The 22,518-nt window shown below is 40.4% G+C and overlaps 1 protein-coding gene across 1 annotated transcript in view; it reads right to left on the reverse strand.

Moving 5' to 3' along the window:
- Positions 1–1,238: 1,238 nt before the first annotated feature.
- The window catches only part of Trpc4 (transient receptor potential cation channel subfamily C member 4), a 155,287-nt gene continuing 134,007 nt past the window's right edge, over positions 1,239–22,518 (reverse strand). The window contains exons 7-12 of the mRNA XM_032898421.1: positions 19,261–19,456; positions 16,055–16,249; positions 4,212–4,253; positions 4,015–4,104; positions 2,135–2,273; positions 1,239–1,882 (exon numbers count right to left, since the gene is read on the reverse strand). Coding sequence (XP_032754312.1) covers positions 1,551–1,882; positions 2,135–2,273; positions 4,015–4,104; positions 4,212–4,253; positions 16,055–16,249; positions 19,261–19,456 — 994 coding nt within the window. The 3' untranslated portion in view covers positions 1,239–1,550. The remainder of the gene's footprint in view (positions 1,883–2,134; positions 2,274–4,014; positions 4,105–4,211; positions 4,254–16,054; positions 16,250–19,260; positions 19,457–22,518) is intronic.

Here is a 22,518-nt window from a genome sequence, read left to right on the forward strand (position 1 = left end):
TAACTCACTGTCAAAATAAATAGCGCTTTGTTTTTCTGGTGTTTGTTTCTGGTGTTGGGGAGCTGTGGTGAAGGGAATGGTCTCCAAGGGTATGCCAAAGCTCCATCACAAACCTCCAGTTACAGATTGACTCGGTTTCCTCGTCTGTACCTGAGTTGAATTAGCAGCAGCTTTTAAATCCTTCTATTTGTACTGCACACATAGATGGTCCACACCTTTCCTGCCGCCATCTCTTACTTCTGGTCATATTAGACGGTTCTGATCCAGGCCAAATTACCTTGCTTCTGTAGTCCACAGAGACAAACTCTAAGGGAAAATAGACTCAACAGCTTTCATTGATTTGATGTAATGCCATAGCCCATGGTGAGGAATCTTTGTAGGATGGCTCGAAAGAGTTGCACTTAGTTCATCTGAACTGCAAGAGACCGCCAGCGTCATTTTTAGAACGCGTGCAAATATTTTCCTTTCAAAAGCCTGGGAAGTGAATGAAATCAAAGGAAAAGTGTCGCTTAGATGACAAAACAAACAGGAATTGAAAACTTTAAGGAAACATATGCACTGTATCAATATCACTGGTGAAGTTTCTGAGATGTATCAGTTTTAAGAACTATATTTCCATCATTCAGGGAAGCGGGGGCTCTTTGTTCCTTTGCTAAGTGACAATGAGTGGTCAGAGCATCAGAAAAATCACTTCCTTGTATGTAGATTCCGGGTGTGCATGCTACCTAAGTACTTGGGCAATCGGAACTTGTCATCATTTTATTCCTGAGAGCTTTGCAACAAGCCGGACTGCCAGAACGTGGACGAAGGGCCACATTTACCTTGGTAAGTAGTTGAATCTGAGGCTCGCAAAGGGTGTGAATTTGATGACAAAATGCCAACACGAATCGTCAGTCATTGAGACAAAAGTTTCACTACCAGGAGTATAGCCTAAAAGATCTCCAAACTGTTTCAGACTTTCTTTGTAGTAGAGGGTTGGAACGGAGTCCTATGGGTAGGTGTTTCCTTGCTTTAATAACTGTGTCTGATAGTTATTTACATGTTCAGAAGAAGTAACTTGGTAATGGTTGTTTATTAAATTATTACGTCAAGATGGATGGAAGTCTTCAGTGAGCAGTCAGCTCTAGCAATACCCCCCTGCCCTGAAGTTACGAAAATGTCTAATGTTTATTATTTCAACATACACTGTTTTGCATATAAAAATATCTATTGTAGGAGCCACTTACCACATGAAATCGATTGCATTGGTTTTAATTGAAAAAGATAGCTAAAAATTTTCTGTGGGTTATTGTAACAGTACAGGGGTAGAAGGTGCATTTATTCAACAGAAACACTTGTAAAATAAACCGTGATAGCAAAAGCAGGCTACAAAAGAGGAGGGTTCACGTTGCCTCTGCTTTGTTCAAACATAAATACAGGCTAATATGCCACAACAGATACACATTAGAAAGTGTAAATTAGCATTTGATAATGTAATTTCATACATTTTGCCTGCCCAGAGCACTATGGAAAATATGTATAGGTATGGTAAACACTCCTTCTCCAAGTTGTCACAATCTCGTGGTCACATAATCTTCATGGGCAACTGTGTCCGTGGGGCTTAAATCATAATCTATGCTTGAGTCCTCCTCCTGGGCGTGTTTCTCCTTTGGTATAATAGGGACGGTGTCTTCCACCACCACCTTCTCCGACTTGAAGGAGGAGCACACTCTCTTGCCTACCTGTAAACCCAAAGTGTCCGTATTCCTTTCTCTATGGTCTACTAGAACACACTGTTCATTGAGACCAGGAATGCTGCGGTCACCCCGTGAAGCTAATCCTTGGGATTCCAGTTGGATATTTCTCTCAAGTGCTCCTGCCGCCTGTTGACGAGTAATTTCTTCTGAAACAGAGAAGATTGGGTTTGCGTTTTGCTCAGCAGCATTTTGCTTTGACCGTCTATGAAATAACCCGAAGTTTTTGATATCAGCCACAAAATTCACTTTCCTCTGCTTCTCCCTGGGCGGCTCCTGCACCACCAGGGCAGAACCATTGCTTAGGTTATGTCTCTCGGAGGCAATGACTGCCGACCGCGGGTGGATCAGAGTGGTTAAATCAAAGAGGCTGAGATTCTTTCTCTTGTCCTTGCCATTACCTTCGCTGTGGCTCTTCTCGTCGGAGTCCGCCGAGCTCGCTGAACTCGCCGCGTTGGCTGACTGTATTGTGGAGAGCTTGCTTCCCCGGAGCAGTCCCAGAACTTCGAAGCGGAAGCTAGAAATGTCTTGCTTTAGCTCCTGAATGAAATCCAAATGACACGTTAGGTGCTGACTTACGGAAACGTCATTTCCTAACTTCGCAGATCAGCCTGAAATGGTCCTGCACCCTTTGAAGACCCAGGGCTCTGACTCCTGGGATTCTCCGTAGAATTTCAGGCTCTTTCTCTGATACCTGCTGTCACTAACTTCCCCATTGGCGTTTTATATCCTAGAATGATGGTTACTCCTCACAGCTAGCATGATGGAGCCGAGAGATCCCCAAAACATGCTTCTGGGTGCGTCCATGGTGCTAGATAAAGACCCAAGGCCCACTCAATGGGCTAATTTTATTATAGATTCATAATATCATGGCATTCACAGGAAGGTAGGATCTACGGGAGAATGGAAACCATGGTGAACCTGTCCATGGGCCCTTTCTATTCCTGGCAGCCATGACAGGAACTGTTCTACCTTGCACTCTCTGACATGATGGACAAATGCTTCTCAAACCATGAGGCAAAAGAAATAGTCTCTCTTTTGAGTTGCTTCTCTTTAGTGTTTCGTGACAATGATGAGAAAAGCAGCTGGGACACATAAGGAAATCCTCTAAGGGTGACATAGAAACAAAAGGGACTGTACTTTCTGTCACTGTTCAGTGGACTATCTACTTTCTTGGAGACAGTGGATTCAAATATTTCCTCTCTGGAGTCTGCTTCTAACTGTCAAGCCACTTCGTGGTCCTGGGGTCACACGTCTTAATGCAGTAATTTTTTCTATGAAAGGGGGTGTGCAAAGTAAAATGCCACAAAACTTAGCCTTCTGAGAAACTCCCTCTGTTCTCAGTACCTTCGGGGGGTACTGGCTTGGACCAACCATTGGGTCCCAAAGTTCTGATTCTGATTCAGTGAGACTCCTAGATCCTTCCTTCCTTCCTTCCTTCCTTCCTTCCTTCCTTCCTTCCTTCCTTTATTTATCTTGTTGGGAAACCTCTTTCTCAGCCTTCCTCCTACCCCTAACCAAACTGTCTTCCAGGAAAAAGGAAGCATTTAGTCTCATAATTGAGATTTATAGTTGCAGAAAAGTACTTTGGAGTTTATTTAATTGACAATCTGTGCTGTCTGTTTGGCAGTTCCTCTCTTTGCTTACCTCACTGACTGTTTAGCTCTTGTTTCTATAAAGATCTTTTGTGCTTTTATTGTTTTGAGTTTATCTGTAAATATCACATTAACCTTAAAGCATTCCTCCAAAATTTATAAACAGCCATGTAAAATAAAAGAATCGATTTACATTTAATTTAAAACATACCATTTCCTCTCACAAAACTTTAAAAATAGGAAATCAAGTTCAAAGACTAAGCGTATAAGTTGCAATTGATGAAAACCTTATATCCCTGCCCCCAGGAGCTGCAGAGACCCAGGAAGCTTGTGCCATTGGTAGCAGGTTGGTTGGTGAGTGCTTCAGAAATCAGGCTGACATACAAATGAGACTTCACTTGGCACAACAGGGATTATGGGCAGGGATCAGAATGCTACCACGAGATCTTCCTTGCCACTAAGTTAAGCCCTCATGACAGTGTGGGTTAAGTATGTTTCAAAGCAACTTGGGGGATTTCTCTGCTTTGCTGTTGTTTTTCTGTTTGTCCGTCTGCCCTCTCACTTACTTCCATGGAAGTTTAATTTAAAACACAGGAGGCATGGCATGGGTGTCTGCTAGAACACATGAGGCCAGGTTTGTACATCTGGCCTTAAAGGCTGCCTCTGCGATGAAGGTGAAGCATTACCTTAACATTCTCCTCTGTCAAGCCTTCTTCAGTTTTTGCCTCTCTGATCATGGCTGCCACGTAGCGCTTCACCAGGTTCCTCATCACCTCCTGAACGACAGGATTGACATTCAGTGCATGGGTTTACTTTCTGTCCCGAGTCAGATCTGCATTTTGTTTGAACAGCCATTTCAGGAACAAACACAAGCACTACTTACTTGATATTGGTGATGCCTTCTCAAGTTATCAGCAGCACGCCGCTGAAAGGGAAAGGACATTCCTGCGTGGTTACATAGATACATTATGATCCTCAAAGTCACTGCTTTTGCAGAGAAAGCTGCTCTTGTCTTTTATCACCAAAGTGGGGGCAATGAGCCATAGTCACAGAGAGGCTTCCCACACATCCAAAGAATCAATAGACAAAGTGTAAAAGCACAGGGCTGTAACATATGGGACTCTCAAAGCAGAGTAAATTAACCATGCTCAAGGCAGGGATCTGAGATAGGCTGCAGGGCCATGGGAGAATGGGCTAATCATAACTTGATACACATCTGGCATCCCTGGAAATACTGCAAGGAAGAGACAGGAAATAACTGGGGAAGGGAATAGCAAATGGAATTAATGTCTTCTCATGAATATCAACACAGAAAAATATAGAAATCAGTCATTGTAAGTAGCGATGCATAATCTGATATCTTGGAGGAGAGGAACTTGCAACAGGTACAATGATATAGCCACTGAAGGGGCTTTCTGTTTTAATTAGAGAAGATTTAATAAAATCAGTGAATAAAGAGCCAATCAGCTACAATACTAGCTAAACTTATTCTTTTTAAGTTTGCGAATGTGACTTTCAGCTACCTTTCACCTTGTGGTTTGAAGATGGAACCCAGAGAAGCCAGGGTGTAACTGAGTCTTCCCATTGAGTTCCACCCACCGAGCTCCCCACCGTATTACTTCCTGGAAGAGACTGAGACATTTCAGGAGCAAAGGCAGGTCTGCACACTATGTCAGCTTTTTACAACAGAATGGAGAGAAGATGGCTGATGGCGGAAAAAGTCCATTAAGAATTGAGTTAAAACAACAGATGAGATTAAATTTTTATATTTTCGCCTTTACGAGAAGTTTAAAAGCATTAATAAGAACCTATGTGACCCCCCACATAATGCATTTTAATAAGCAGCAGCATCTATTCTTAAGAAAGAACACTCAAAGAAGTCAATCTAAGCAAAAACATTTCTGTAATAAAGGAATTAATTTGGTATATTTTGAGAAGCAACGGGAAGAATAGTTCTTGGTTTCTAATAAGGCTTTTGATCTTATTACCTAGTAAATATTTAACCATAGGATGATAAAATAGAATTTTAGAAAGAGCAGTGCATGAATATAAAATCATATTTTGAAAATATATTTTAAAAGTGAAAATTCTATTCTATTGGACCTAACATGTCTGTGTATCAAGACAAGAGGTGCTTTACAAAGAAAGGAAGGTAGAGCTTTGATTCCTGAAGCCACTAATTACCAAAAACAGCATTCACTACATGAGAACTGAATTCTCTCTATGATTAAGGCATTTGACAACAACAACAAAAAAAAAAAACCCAGGAAATTAGACTATCTTGAAGAGTGGAGCATGGGTGTTTTATGGCTGGGCCACCAGATGGGGGTAGTGTCTGCCTCCTCATGAAACAAAACCCAAGATAAACTCCAAGAACAAAAGCATTTCCAGGAAAAAACAGTGGCCTTACCAGATCCTGTGGTGGCATTGCTTAAAATAAAGAGAAGTACTAAATGAGTTGTATGTATGTATGTATGTACGTATGTATGTATGTATGTATGTATGTATGTATGTATGTATGTATGTGTGTGTGTATGCATGCATATATGTATCTTTAACACTCACTCAATATCAACAAATGACTTCCAAGATACTTTAAGTATACAGACCCTTAATTGAACATAGAACCAATTCAGTTGGTCCACCTTTCCTGGCTTTAGGATCTTCTTAAATTCAGTAAGATGATGTCAGAAGAAGTCTGAGGTCATGGCTGAGCTTTATTGAGCATTAAACTAAGATTAGGGTTGATGGACTCACAGCTATGAATGATGAACAAGGATATCATGGTGCATTTAAACATTAAAATGGGCACAGGTTTTTTTCAAGTTCTAGAACCTTCCTTAACACCCATAGTCAACATTTTTTAATTCAAATATGAAAGAGATGGTTTAAAGTAACCCATAATATATTTGGCTTGGGGGAAAAATTAACAAATATAAAAAGCTTGTCAGAGAAAAGGCATAGGAAATGCTTACTTAGCTAACTGGGGGGTTACATTCCTCGGGTTAGGTTTAAGGTTTACTGAAGGCAGTTCACTTTGTGTTAACTGATTATGTTCTCTATCTCCTTGGTGATTACATAATGCCTTTTAGTCTTGGGATGTTATATCAGCTGTTCAATGTTAATATCCCTGCGAGAAATGAGATAACCACTTCCCTATAAGAAGGGGTGAATCCGAACCAACTCGCCTAGTGATAGGCATCAAGGCTGCACTACTCATCCTGTCTATGCCCTTCCCTAGTGACTCGGCATAGATCCCTGTTCTAGTCTCTGGTTTTGCCAACCTGTCCCTGTTGTCTGCATTTGAAGTGTGCAGTGCCGATGCAATAGTAAGAACAAGGAGTTAAGGTTAAATGTGGATAAAGCTGATTATATCCCAGAGGGACATTAAAGTTGTGCAGTGAAAATAAACTCACTGGGTAGTTTGGGATATTAAAAGATATGATTCATAGCATCTGTCACTGGCATTAGCTTCCTTCATCTTTCCACTTCTTCACTTATTAATTAGTGATTGACACAAATTAAAAATATTCCTGAATCCTCAAACCTCATCAATTGACTGATCTCTGGATTACTTCCAAGGAAACATAATTTGAGTGCATTTGCCTCTCTTTGCGTGACTTTTATGTGCTTCTTTGTGTGTATGTGTGTGTGTGTGTGTGTGTGTGTGTGTGTGTGTGCGTGCGTGCATTGGAGTACTTTGTTAAGCTAGATCATGAGATGCTGATACCCTGGAAGGGTAGAGAGGCTAGAATGGGAAATTGGCACTTAAGTGGTGCAGCTAGGGTCTGGCATCAGGCAGCATAGAGCTTTGCAGCTTCTGGTCATAGCCACAGATCCTTGGTCTGGAAGCTGAATTACTCTGTGTGCAGTTTTACATAGTGTGTCTACACATGGCTGAAATCTTAGAAAGCCCTTATGACCTCACCCTACATACAACTATAGTAAGCTGCAGACTTTTTGTTTCTTTAAAAATTCATGTATGTTATATGAATATGATTTTGTTTTAATTCCAGGTATGGAATAAGAGGCGGTTTCACAGCAGGTGATTATGATTTGCCTCATGTACTAGGAGGGATGTGATTTTGCCAGTTGCAGATGGTTTAATTCTGAGGACTCTGAAAAGGGAGAGCCCCTAGAGAGCCTGGGGTGGGTCCTGCTCCCCCTGCTGCTCCTGATTGTTGTTGTTGAGGTTTGACAATGCTCTTGAGCAAAACAAGAAGAGGAGGAGGAGGAGGAGGAGGAGGAGGAGGAGGAGGAGGAGGAGGAGGAGGAGGAGGAGGAGGAGGAGAAGGAAGCAGCAGGAGATATTCTTAGAACAAATATTGGTCTGGCCCCAAGAAACACAACATCCTTAATCAGCAGGAAATAGTCCATTTTGTTGCTGAAAGAGGTACACCTCCTTTTCTCCTCTAACCTTCCTCTCGTGTTTAGTGTTGTGGGGTTGGAAGGGCTTAGGGTAGAATAGTTAGAAGGGAAGGAGAGGTATAAGAACCCAATAAAATAGCTTTAAAAAGTAACACCACCAACAAGCTCACATTCCAAGGTACTGGGGGCTTGGGCTTTCTAATTTAACCATTGGAAGTAAGGAGAAGAAGACAGGTAAACTCATGTATATCCTTTGCAACACACATAATAAGTTGTTGCCAATTAGTGATATCTTTAAATGTCATCTATCAGACCTACCTCCATGATACTTAGGATATTTGTCACCTTGCTATAGGGTTAAGATCTGCTGACTTTCAGGGGTTTTCTACTACTGTTGGAGTAGAGACTGAATCATTATTGCCACTGGAACAACCCAAAACTTGTATTGACTGAGGTGTGTTTATAAGAATAATGTAATCAGGGTATTAAATTTAAAAGCACTAAGTGAATGAGGATAATCAGATATCTGTGAAGCTTTTGCAGTGTTGAGAGTTGCATTCTGCAGCTTTTATTTTTAATTAGACTGGTCATCAACTCTGCCTGACATTAAAATGGACTGAGATCAAAAAACTTAATTTAGTGTGAGTCTAGGGAGAGTATTTTGGAAGACACACACATGGTGGCATTGTTCTCTTTGTCAGTTATACACATGTCAATCATCCACATGTAGCTGGATTGCATGTGGAATGTTCCCTGGTAGGATGGCATTGGAGAAGGGGAGTGGGGAGGATTTCAAGGTATAGTCATATGTCACATTATCATAAGCAGGTTCCACCTGATGTATTAGGCTTAACCATGGCATTTGAATTGTAGAACTAATGGGAAGAAAATGAAGTAGTGAGAAGGCTCAACTTTGCAAGGGAATCTGAGGTTCGACCAGCTTCACCGGCTCTCTCAAGCTGAGAGCGAGGTCTGCAACAGGACAGGGGCTCCACGGAAGGCACTGTGACATTTTCTGGCTTTGTAGCTTCTGTTTTTTCCATATCTACCATGTGGAGTGTCAGGCTTTCTGCAAAAGCAGATTCCCTGCAGTCAATGTTCAGGGTCATTTTCTTTCATTTCCACTCTGGTTTCTGTCTGTCACTAAGTTCCTGGCCCATGAATTATGCCTTTTAGTCTTTCCTCTGCTCAGTGAATCCTATTAAGGATGCAACCTGCTGTGTTCTCCTTCAGAGCTGTAAAAAACCGGCAAGGGGCCAATGCTGGATGGAATCTTTACTCCAGAAATTGCAGTTTGACTCTGTTTGAGATGAATTTACTTAGTGTCCTTTAGAAGACACTTTCCCATCACTGCAGCACGCAGTTGTAAATTCCTCTTCACAAGCCCATGTTCTAAATGTATAAAATAAAGATGTGGGACTCCCAGGTACCATCTCGTCAGACCAAGTGGTCAGGGCCTCATTCCTGAAGTTCCAAGAGTACCAAGCACACCCTATGCCACCTCCCATTTGAGCAAGCAAATTGAAATGTATAAAAATAAAATCTGTCAAAAATGATAACCAACTGCACTCTTTTACGGAGTCCTCTTGGTTTAGAAGAAGGAAAGAACGGATGTTTCAGTTTCCAAGCTGCCTCTGGAAAATCACAATACTTCAAGGAAGCCATAGAATCTCTATCACAAGTGCTAAAATACAGAGGATGAATTCAGATTACTCAAAACTCCCACACTTCCTTACAGAAATTCCAACCACTACGTGTCATAATTTTAGACTCCTTTTGCAATATAAGTATATTCAGCTGACATATACATATACACATCTATATCATATCCATATTAATATATGTATATATTAAGTTGTATATATATTCATAAACTACCCTCTTCTAAACATCAGAGTCAGTGTTTTTATCGCATGTGCCCTTGATAGTGTATGACAAGAATGACATGTGCCATTTATTTCTATGATGGTCTTACCTTGATTCTATCAGATAAAAAAAATATTCTTAGTGTGAGGTCTCATCTAACTACATGCAAATAGCCATTTAAAAAAAAGAAGCAAGTTGAATAAACTGTTTCCAGCAAATCTTACAGCAGGAACTCAGGGGAAGCAGGGTTTTCATGGACGGCTGCTGTCCTTTCTGGAAGATCACAGTCAAGCCCACTGAGAGTGGTGAAGCTTGAGTTGTACGTTTTTGACAAATTACCACTAAGGATGAAGAGCAGGCGGGGACTGCGTCTTCTTTTACAACTGCTGGGGAGTTGAGGGGCAGCGAATTCACAGGTTCTAATTCTCTTGTCACTGGCTTAATTAATTGTATTTCTGTGGCAACTGCTAAGCCTTTAATTGCTCGTCTGCATCCGGAGGCTGGCTGACACTGAACGACCCTGAGACCATGCTTCATGTTCTACTATGCACAAAAGAGAAGATCACACAGTGGTAAATATAAAACTCAAGAAATGTTATGGTTTTATCAAAGATCTGGTAGTTTGGGGAGTTAGTATGTTGCCCTATTAACTTAAGCATCCCAGTTACAAACCCACCGTGTCTGCAGCATGAAGAATCTTTCACTTTAATGACATGCTTTGGGAGAGGCATGACCTCGGCATTCTCGGACTCTAATTGAATGTATTCCAACAATAAGCACAGAGGATGAGGTTTAGCTTGTAAAGCTGAGATAGATCATAATGCATTCTTTGGATAGGGATTTCTCATTAAGCTTTTAATCTGAAAAAGAATTCTAGATGATTCTGGTATAAACTGGAGCCTTGGTACTCAAGCTTCAGTACCATGGAAAGCATTGACAAACATTTGGTAATGGACTATAGAGAAGGCTCAGTGGTTAAGGGCACTGGCTGCTCTCTTAGAGGACCCAGGTTTGGTTCCTAGCACTCACATGGTAACTCAAAACCATCTGCACCTCTATTTCAGGCAATCCAACACATTCTTCTGAACTCCAAAAGGTCATAGACATACAATAAAAACAAAAAATTTCTCAGACTCATGATTTTTGATGCTATTATTTGATTAGTATAGTCTCAGTAATTGGCCTTTCAGTGGTATTTTCAATATTGCCTACGAAAAGAACATCTGTCAATAATGGGTGTACTTCCTTCATAAATGTTTTGCTCAACAATAAAACATTTCTTCATCATTTGTTTTCCTGCATAAAGTAATCACATGAAAGGGTGATTTACCTGAAAATATCTATTATCCATCAGAGGAAGTCTGAGGTTAAGACAAACATGAGTTAATGAGTTTCCAGGACTACTGAATCACTGTTGCCAGGAAGCTTGAACAACAAGATGAGAACAGGAATAATGGCTCCTGGAGAGTGACCAGGGCAGTCACCCCCAAGAAGAGCTGTGGTTCTAGGCTCTTTCTGAGAATGTGCGTTGAATGACCAGCAGTGTGAATTCACACAACTTATGGGTGACAAGACTCTTTAAGTGAACTGCAGCAGGAAGGTTAGAGAGAATGCATCAAAGACCATAATCACCTCTGGCTGAATTTTGAATTCTTAAAAAGCATGGCATAAATTTACACATGTTATGGGTCAAAGCAGAATTCAAATCCGGGCTTTGAGATATATTTTTCCGAGATCTCCAAAGGCCTTGTAAAAAAATCAAAAGCTGAGTGTGAAACACAGAGACCTGCTGTGCACTCCTCAGACTTTTCAAGGAGTAAGAGAGGGTGATGGGAAGCCAAGTGCACTGAGAAACAAAAGGATCTATTTGTCTCCCACCCCTACCCCCCATTGCTTCTTGAAGCTTTGTCCCTAAGGGATCATGAGAAACTGGATAAAGTAAAGAAGTTGTTTTCTAAAGAAAATGGTAGCGCTGGCTGATCTCTAAGTTCCCTTTGGGGGATGATAACATATTTTAAGACTTGATTTGATTTTGCAACATGCATGTCACTGGTCTTCTGGTATGGACTCTGACTCTCTCTCTCTCTCTCTCTCTCTCTCTCTCTCTTACTCTCTCTCTCTCTCTCTCTCTCTCTCTCTCTCTCTGTGTGTGTGTGTGCATGTGTGTAAACCTTTATCATCAAGTGCCCATGCAGCAAACTGTCACAGAGATTAGCCAAATGTGAGTGATATAACAGCTGAGTGACCTCACAGCAATAGCAATGACTTTGCACGTTTTTACCTCAATAACTCTTCCACAGTCTCAGAACCATCTTTTTGTTAAAAAAATGAAACTACATACATTTATTTTGTGTGTGTGGATGTGTATATGTGTGTGGACACACATGCCATAGCATGTGTACAGAGGTCAGATGCTAACTTTTAGGAGTTGGTCTCTCCTTCTACCATGGGGGTACAGCTCTTCAGGCTTATCAGAGAGTCCCTTCAGTTCATGTTCTTTTTGTTTTGTAGATAAAAGCAAACTATACAAATAATATCACACACACACACACACACAGAGAGAGGGAGAGAGAGAGAGAGAGAGAGAGAGAGAGAGAGAGAGAGAGAGACTCTCAAACCATAACTAAGAGTTCACAAGCCAAACTATTACATCTTTAGAGTAGAAAAAGACCAAATTCTGAGTTTGGTTGGGGCAAAGCTTACCCAAGACCCTTAAGGGGAGAAAGAGTTGTTTGATGCTGCAAAGAAGGTGGGGGAGGCAGGCATGACTCAGACTATTTGGTTTGACATAAATTCTCAAATCACTAAAGCATGTACAATAAAAGGTTAGAAAAACATGTATATTTCAAAGGAAAAATGAATAGTTTGTGGTCAATTAGCTTAAATTAGCCTGCTGTGCATCAGATTAGAGCCAACGATGTAATTTAAAAATAGAGACTCAGACGGATTTTGGGTGTTTTGAGAACAGTAATCTATAGTCAAGAAAACTCTAGAACTCACATCTTTTAGATCTCATTCTGAAAAATGGGAATTGTTCCTTTAATAGAAAACTGAATGTCATCTGTGGTCATGCATCTGTGACCATGCATCTGTGACCATGCACCCTGAAAGAACAAAACATTTCTGACTTCAGAAGCAAATCAGGGTCTGTGCTCCTTGGTGCTTAGAAGGGAAGAAGTCCAAATGAATTTTAAGACCTTCCTTACATCTAAGAACAGGAGATGACATAGACTAAAGACTGCCCACAAGGACTTTGGAGACAGCTGAGAGGCAGTTATGAGAGTAGTCCTTCAGCCTTTGAGTGGGCAGAACAGGAGGATGTAGTATTAAGAGGAGAGTATAGTAGATTGAAATAAGTTTCATGTATTCATTAAAATCACAGGTTCTCCATGATTTGCCTAAAATTGAAATGTGAAAGACTCATTTCCATCAGTTGGCTTTCCTCTTTCAAAATCAAAACACTTGTTTGTCAGGTAATGTATTGACTAAAGTGACATAATCATTGCTGTCTTTTTTCTATTGAAGATCCATTTATAACAAGAAATTTAGTTAGGTGTGGTAGTACAACCTTTTAATCCCAGCACTGGGAATGCAAACTCAGGTGTATCTCTGAGAGTTCCAGGCTAACCTGGGCTACATAATTTGACCCTGCCTCAGAAAAAAATCTTACATTGAAATACAGTAAATAAAGTTTAATCCAGAAAGGAGTAAGTTGAATGTCCACACCCCAGAAACCATTTTGCCCATGTTTGATATACAATGCCAGTTAGTGCATGCATTTTATATAGCATTTTGTATATTGCCACATTAACACATTGATTAGTTTGTTAGCAACTATTGGTATAATGACTTGACTGCCGTGCTTTCCCCACAGATGCCTTCAGGAATGGGGTCCCACTTTTATACCTCATCTACTAGCTGAGTTACTGACCTGTGGAACACATGCATTTTTTGCTTACTGATTCCTGAAAGACTTTTTATGTTCAATTCATTATTCTATAACATTTTAAAAATTACTTGAATTTGACACGGCTCAGTGGACAAATCAAACATTTAGAGTAAAAGAATTATACTCTTTCTTAAAATCACTGATAAAGACAGCAAATTAGAAACTAAGAGGTTTTCTCTGTTATGTTCCTAATCCAGCTGTGATTTGTAAGGCTGCATATATTATCCAGCTGTGATACCTCAAGTTCAGAGATCATAGTATATAAAAGCAAAACCACCTCTCCTGAGCAGTGACTTTTCCATGTCAGTCAATTTCTCCTTGGTATTAGAACTGATACTGGGGGGCTAGAGAGATGGCTCAGTGGTTAAGAGCACTGACTGCTCTTCCATAGGTCCTGAGTTCAATTCCCACATGGTAGCTCACAACCATCTGTAATGGGATCTGATGCCCTCTTCTGGTGTGTCTGAAGACAGCGACAGTGTTTTCACATACATAAAATAAATATTAAAAAAAAAAAAAAGAACTGATACTGGGCTGAAGGAACGATCTATGGCACTCTTTGTAGAAGAGAGCCTGTGAAAGCTAATCACTTGCCACACATGCCATGTGGGTGGGTAGTCAAGGACAAGAGGGAAGACCCTTACCTGCCAGTGCTGGCACCACAATCCATGCCCTACATCTAGTTTAACTACTTCTGCACACTTTTCCTGGTGAGTTCCCTTTAGATTAATCCTACCCATGCCATCTCCACACTCCCAAGGCCACCTCAAGATAAGCAGTTGTCACACTGGCCCAACGTGACACAGGCAAGACTCTCAGACTAGGCACATAAAAGAAGACCACATGCCTGCTCTCATAGCCAAACAAAAACAATAGGAAAGGTCAAGACATTATGTCCCAGCCACCAACCAAGCTTCTATAGAAATGGTCTCCAATGAGAATGACCTGGATGAACACCAGTACACAGATTTAAAATAGCACTCATAAACTTCAAAGCAATAAAGAAGTTTAAGATGACAAGAAGAAACACTCCAATGAACTTAAAGAGAATAGCAATAAATGCCTAAGTGATGTTCAAGAAAACATAGACTTACAGTTGAATGAAATGACAAAGTCAATTTAGTATTTGAAAGCTGAATTCTGTAAATAGACAGAAATAGTAATAAGAACTCAAGCTGAAAGGAAGCTCGGACTGAAAAACCCAGCCCTAAGCCTTTACTAGTACAAGGGGCCAAATAGAAGCTTTCAGAGTACCAGGACCTATGGTGGTTTAAGTAGTAATGGCCCCATACAGTCACATATTTGTATGTGTCGTCTTTAGGTATTAAGACAGAAATTAGTACCAGGAACTGGAGTACTGTTGTGACCATGCTTGCTGTTGGTGAAATGTGAACTTTGGGAGTTTAGATTAGGAAAGCAGTTGAATGCTCTAAACAGGATTAATGTGCCATAGTAGTAGAAGCAGGGAAGACATTGGTGCTAAGAGCAGTGTAGACAATGATGGCCCTGTTCATGAGGTTTTTGAGAATATTAATAAATAGCCTAGAGATTGTTCTTGTGATATTTTGATAAGAAATGTAGCTCTATTTTGCCCCGTTTCAAATGTCTGCCTGAGGCTAAATTGAAGTGTTTTGAATTAATGGCCCTGCCAGAGGAAATTTCAAGACAGCCTAGTATGGACTGTGTCCCATGGTCATTAATGGGCAGTCTTATGGAAATCTATAATCTAACACCAGATAAGTAAGGCAGGTAGATAAAGACACAAGAAAGAAAACTACAGACCAATGTCCTCAGTGAACACAGATGTAAAACATTTTCAAAAAATACTTGTATACTAAATTTTGGCATCTATCTAAAAGATCACCCACCATGATAAAGTTGAATTTATCCTGGATAAATAGGGATAGCTGAGCATAGGTAAGTCAATTAAAGGAAAAAAATCAAATAAATGTCTTAAAATTTTTCACATGATCATTCCAACAGATGCAAGCATGCCTTTGACAAAAGTCCTGGAGCCATAGGACTGAAGGGAGCAGACCTTTATAAAGACTTAATAAATGCTAGAGCTGATAAACCAACAGCCAACATCATCCTAAATGACAGATTCAGTGTTAGACACTAGGATTTGAAGACACTACAGCATGTACCTTTCCTCACAGACTCTACAGCTCAGAGGGAGAAAGAGACAGGTGTTAGCTATGCCACAGATAAATCACTGTTGCAATTGCAGAAAAGCTAGAAATCAGGGTGCAAAGAGAGAGACTTGTGGCCCCAAGCCTAGGCTAACAGAATGGGGAGGCCTCTCTTTGAAGAGGGTGGATCCCACTGAGATGTGAGTGGTGTCTTTCATTCAGAAATCGGGCTGGGAAAGAGTCCTAGCTCCTCTGTCATGGAGCTGAACATGAGCTATGTACAGTTAAACATCACTGGGTATAATAAGTTAGGACAGAAAGTCATAAGATCTGCCTATATTCAGTCAAGAACCAACTCTATGTAAACACATGCTCGACGGTCTGTGTAACACTAATAGAACGTGTCCTTACCCCAATTGTCCCAAAGCTTTCTGGCTTTCTTCTCATCTTTTTCTTACATAAGTGTGTCCATATCCACTTGACCAGGTACCACAGGGACTTGGGGCTTGGGATGACATTGAAAGGTGTAGGCAGGGTACCCCCTTCTTCAAAGTAGCTCATCCAAAGCTTTGTTCGAGCAAATTTCCACTCTATATCTGCGTGGTCCTGAAGGAGAGAAAATGACAATGTCAGACAGACTTCATAATTCACAAGGTAATATAAACCTCACAGACAGAGCCTGAACCCGACACAGTGGTTCTTGGAACATTAATTAGATGGCTTTAAAAATCACTGCTAACACTCAGAGACAATGGTTTATCCAGTAGGGACGTAAGTCACTGTCACTCTATTCAACCTTCTTCAGGGAAACAGAGATCTACAGCTGTGTGTTAAAGAGACTGGTGATTAGTTATGACTGGGAGGCATTGCTGCAGTTCTAGCCCTGGAAATTGCTTGGTTCGGTCTCATTAGATACCAGCCAGAGGAGTGGCTTCATGTCTCAGCTCAGGCCTTGTACATCCTTATTCAAATGCCATGTGTGCAGATGCTCTCCGATGAGCATTTGGTGTTTCGGGGAATGTCTTAGCAGATACGTTTCCACATGGATAACTCTCTCACCTTCAGACTACTGGTGCAAGTTTACAGAGAAATCCCACCCACACACAATGCAGCTTACTGTCTCCACCACAGCACTGAGTCTGGGTGCGATTATCAAGCTAGAGCTATTAATCAGGATATTTGTGTCCCAGGATGGTGGCCAATTATCATCTGCTAGTCCAGCACAATCACGAGACTACGTGCCTCGTACACCATTGCTCAGGTCAAGGTATGCACCCCAGGGAGACCTAGAACAGTGGAGCTGCATTCACAACAGGTTCTACTCTCTCCTCTCAACACTGAACTTATTTGCTAATTTCTTTTGTTCTGATTGTATGTTTTGAGACAAAGAACTTTTAAGAAACCAAGTATATGGGCTGGAGAGATGGCTCAGTGGTTAAGAGCACTGGCTGCTCTGAGTTCAATTCCCAGCAACCACATGGTGGCTCATGACCATCTCTTCTCATATACATAAAATAAATAATAATTAGTATTTAAAAAAGAAACCTAGTATATAACTGATATACAGTAGATGCATAAGAAATATATGATCAATGTAAAAGTAGAAGGCTTTTGTTATGGCTTGTCCTAGCCTCCCTACATTCTTCCATTTACCTTACGGCTCTGAAGTGTGGGTATCAGGAATGAAAAAGAGATCTCACAGAGTCTCTTGCTGTAATTCTGGGAGACCCAGACTTCAGTGCTTGACATGCAAACATCTCAAGGAGTTTCCCTCACATGACACTGAGGGCTCACTAACTCCGTCCTGATGCTTGCCTGCCTGTCTTACAATAGTTTCAGAATTTGGGCCTAAATAAAATGGAAGATTGAAGGATTGGTTTCCATCCATTGCCTAGAAAAACAAGATGCATTAAAAAAAAAAGGAGGAGGCAGTGTCACACTACTCTTCTGGACAAAGATGGAGCTTGTAATGTTCCATGGAACCCAAAATGTTGTCAGTGTCTATACCTAGTTTGGTAGTTGATGGGTTTCTGTTCTTTTCTGATGCTCTGGATATATGTGGTACCTATCTAAACAAAACAAAACAAATAAAAGAAACAAAAAAACAAACCAACAACAAAACAAAACAAAAAAACCCCCAAAAACCCAAAAACAAAAACAAAAACAAAACTCCAGGCTCTGGGATGTTCCATGAGTTCTGTGTAGCCACAAATTCTGGTGTTCATCCCCAGGTTAGTAGAGCCAGAAGAATTTTGACATATAGCTTATGAATCAAATACACAAATGTCTTCTCATGTTCTGCACATTTTTCATCAGTGGGAGGTAGGAGAAAAATTTACTTCTGTGAAGAAAATTGAACTAAAATTCATAGTGCTGCTTAACAAAGATCATAGCAGCAGTTCAGACATTCTGCTCTAGATCCAAAGGCACACCATGACTGCTACTACTTGCTAAAAAAAAAAAAAAAGATAGTGTCTCGTTATGCTGTGCACTAAGGTGTGACTATGAAAGACTTCCGATGCATGTTTTGTGCCGTGGTGAGTTTCGGTTTGTAAATATAGCTGATCTCTGTAGACTTAGACCCTGAGTTCGTAAGTTCAAAGTTTTACGTGGACAAAGACTGCACCTCTGTCACTGTAGCATTTCCATAACAGTCTTTGGTAAAGAGCGTTTACACAGTCATGATCAGTCAGTTGGTAAGACATTTTTCTTATCGATTATGTGCTTTGTGACATAGTAGCTCATGTTTTAGCCTAGGCTGGTCTGGAACATACTATAGCTCAGGCTATCTTTGAATTCAAAATGGTCTATCCACCTCAGCCTTCCAACTTCTTGGAGTACAGACTTAAGCAACCTCACCTAGGCAGAATTTGTAAGATTAAGAATAAATTACGCTATGTTTTTTGCAAGCCAGGGGTTTAAATAATACATTATCATGTCACAAATTGGTCCAGAGAATTCGAGGTCATTTCTGTATCTGTTGTATGTACTAAACTTTTAGAAATTTACTTTCATGGGTCCATGCACCACGTGTGTGCCTGGTGCCAGCTGAAGCCAGAAGAGGACACTGGATGCCCTAGTAGTGAAGTTACAAACTGTTGTTAGCTCTATGTGGGTACTGGGAATCGAACCTGGGACCTTTTAAGGGGCAGCTAGTGCTCTGAAATGCCAAGCCATCTCTCCAGCCTCTGCTTTTCCTAAGCTTTAAGGAAAAAGAATGTTCTATCTTTACCAGATTTATCTCCAGGGTTTATTTTCATCTTTCCAACCTGGCATGGGTTTGTTTATGCTGAGTTAGCAGATCTCAGGAACAGAGATGATGTTGAACCTGGTGGGCTGCTGAGAGATGACTCACCTCATTCTAAATTGTTGGATGGTGGTGGCTCCCTGGCAATATAGGCTGATTTAATTTTCCCTGTTACTCTGTGTATAAAATAGATTAATACACAGCCATTTACACTGTACTATTACTGCTTATATACATCACCAAGTAACCATTTACAATTCTGATCTCTCTCTCATCAATAGCAAATTAAGAGACTTTATTCTCCTGGTCATAAGGCGAGAATAACATTATGCAGAAAGGGTATTGAGTTAAAAGCACATTGTCAACTTACAGCAATTAGCTGGTAAGAATTATTCATCATAGCGATCAGCATGTTCAGGAGGACAACCAGAGAGATGACATTATATGTGCCAAACATGGTGGCCCCAACAAACTCAGTGAACTCATGCTGGGCTTTGACATTGGTAACATAGAGATTGATGAGTCCAAATATTGACCAAAACAGGGATTGTAGAGTCTCAAATAACCTGGAATAAAATATGAAAGTAGTAATGCAATTTTATAATATCTATTATATGTGTAGATATATATATATATATACATATATATATGAATTTAAAGCAAAAAGTACAAAACTAAGCTTAATAAAATAATTTAAAGTATTTTTATTAAACTGATACAAAAATTATAGTCTTTGTTCTATTCACTCTACTTTCCAAAAGGGCATTGGAACCTATATTTTGTTTGCTGAAGCAAATGGATAAAAGAGAATTCAGACCCTGGAATTATATGATTGCTGTGTTAATTTCTCACATGATTGGAAGGAAAATACAGAGGTAATAGTCTAATATTCATGACACATGGATAAAGCTGTATCTTAACTTCTTTATGAACAGTCGCCCTTGCTTCTTTCTGTATTGCCTATGGTTTGTTTTGCGCTGGCCATGCTGGCAGAAACACACAACTGCATCCAAGGACAATTGACTCACGGTGTCCAGGATCCTTTCTATTTGCTCCTATTTGTAGACTTCTTGTTAAGTCTCATTCTCTGAAGGACAGTTAATGCTGGCCATACTATCTGATGAGAGCCAGTCATGCTTTTTCTGGATCATTCTTGGTTATGAACAGATTAAAACAAATTACACTTGTTTTTCAGATTTTTTTTACATTTAAAATTGGACCTGCATGTAGTATCCTGCAGTGGACAACAGATAGTGTCAGAGTGCTTACATGCTATAATTTTTTTCTTTTAAATTTCAAGACATATTTTACTCACTCAGGTTAACAAGTGAATTCTGGTTGTTTTGTTAAAAGGGAAGTTTCCTTTATTTTAACATGAGAAAACATAATAATCTCAAAATCACTTGAACCCAAATTAAGAATTATTTGTCTTAATGTTTTGTATAACACATTAATACAGTGTAGTAAGACGATGGTAGAAAATTTAGACTCTTAGAAATATTTAAAATAAGACTATAATTACATTCTGTTAAAAAAACAAAGACAAAAACCATGGGGTATCTGGCATGGAGAGTGAGGAGGTGGAATTTCAGTCTTTAGAAAAACCAGGCCTAGACTGGAATCCCATTCGGAGAACAAGTCAACCACACTCCAGCTGCATAGTTCCATGATCCCTTCCTGAGCTGCCCACCCAGTGAATACTAGGTCAGCTATGGTCAGATGACCCAGGAAGACAGAATTCATGAGGCTAATGACCTAAGGGGAGCATGACCAGACTTCCTCTCTGGAGGAAGATCATGTAGTGCCCGAAGAGCCTGAGATCATTTGTGATTTGAGATCAGCGTTTACCACAATATGTACCGAGATGCAGACAACGAAGGATGCCTAAACTACAGGATAAGAGAGGAGACTACACAGGAGACACTGGTGTGCACTGAGACTCATGAGGAGGGAACCGTCCCGGGCCAGCTGTGTTATCTCCCTCTTCCTAAAGCTGGGCTTATCCTCCTTGCTCAGAGGACCTGGGGACTCAGTGTCTTCTTAAGCAGAATGCCTGTTCCGACAAAATTCACTTCTGTCCCCCACGATCAAAGAAGTTTAACTAAATATGTCTAAACTGCCACTTAGACCTTATTTCTACAAATCTATTGCTATTTTTTTTACAAATGAAAACTTCTTACTTCCCGTCAGTTGAAAGGATGATTCTAGAAGATGAAATCTAATTTTTCTTCACATTTGAGGAGCGTTAAAAAGATAACTGCAATCAAAAGCTGTGATAAAGGTGCTGCTTTGGCTACATTTAGTCAGAAGAGAGGGTGCTGCATGAGAAGATGCTGTTCATATGGGAGAGCCCAGGTGGGTCCCCAAATTGTCATGGAGACTCAAGTGAACTCATCGACTCTAGAAAAGTTCATAAAAACAGCTTAATTTGGTGCAAGATTTTAATTCCTTAAGTTTCAGCAACTCTTAGGCATCCTTTGAATTTAATATGATTTACTGCATCCTTTGTTTCCCAACAGTGATGACTATTAATAGGAATATGTAATGACAATTCAAATGCACTTATCCGGAATGAGTGAGCATCTCAGGGAGCCTTACACGATGCGGCTGAGATTTGATTCAATAGTGAAAGCACTTGCTGTGTAAACCACTGCCTGGAGTGCAGATCCCGAACACCCACACAAAAGCTGGGCAGGTATGACTTTTGCCTATAAATCTCAGTCTTTAGGGGCTGGAGACAGGGGATGCCTGGGGCTAGTGTCCAGGCTAGCTCAATCAGCATGCTTTGGGCTCGGTGAGAGACAGGCCTCCTCTGTGAAGCTGAGAATGATGAAGGGAGACACCAGTCTTCAACCTCTGTCCTCCAAATGCACATGCACACATGTGTGACCACATGTATACATACATACATGGACCACACAGGAAAGAAAAGACAAAGTGACACAGCAATCACATGACGAGTGCCTTTTCACTATGGCCGCCTCCTCAAGCACTCTCAGAAAAGCAACCACAGATTAAAGGGCTGTCATGGTTGAAAGTCCCCATTTGCTTCTGTTTGAAGGAACCAATGTTTTTCAGAGAATGTTCCTCAGTCATTTAGCAAATGTCTATGGGCATTTAAAACATTAAGATTCAGCATGGGAAATGCAAAAAGACATTTTGTGACCGACTATAGAATTTTCTTTTTTCCTTTCTCTTTGTTTGGTGGGATGAAACAGTGGGGAGATTTATAGGACATTTCGCCTAGCTAGAATATATCTGCTTCTTGGGTGAGCTAAGCCCCTGGTATTAAGGTATCCCTGAATGAGTTGTTTCTTCGTTGGACTTTTATGTAGGTTAATATTTCAAAGCCACTGCTTCCAGGAATATTTTAATCATTACTGATTCTCAAGTCCACAGAGACCCACACCGTCCATAAATTCCGGAGTTGTTAGCCGAATCATGTCTCAGAGGGCCTTTATGTGACTGAGATTTTCCACGTTGTGTTAGCGAAAAGAAGTGATGTTTAGGAAATGCTCATTAATTTCCCAAGGTAATGCCATAGCCTAATTAACTGACATGCCACAAAATCCATAGTGATCTCTAAACTCAAGACTATTTTATATGGGTCAGGGTTTTGTTTTTATCA

This window comes from Rattus rattus, chromosome 3 (genome assembly GCF_011064425.1).
Source record: "Rattus rattus isolate New Zealand chromosome 3, Rrattus_CSIRO_v1, whole genome shotgun sequence".
In the NCBI taxonomy this organism is placed as follows: Eukaryota; Metazoa; Chordata; class Mammalia; order Rodentia; family Muridae; genus Rattus; species Rattus rattus.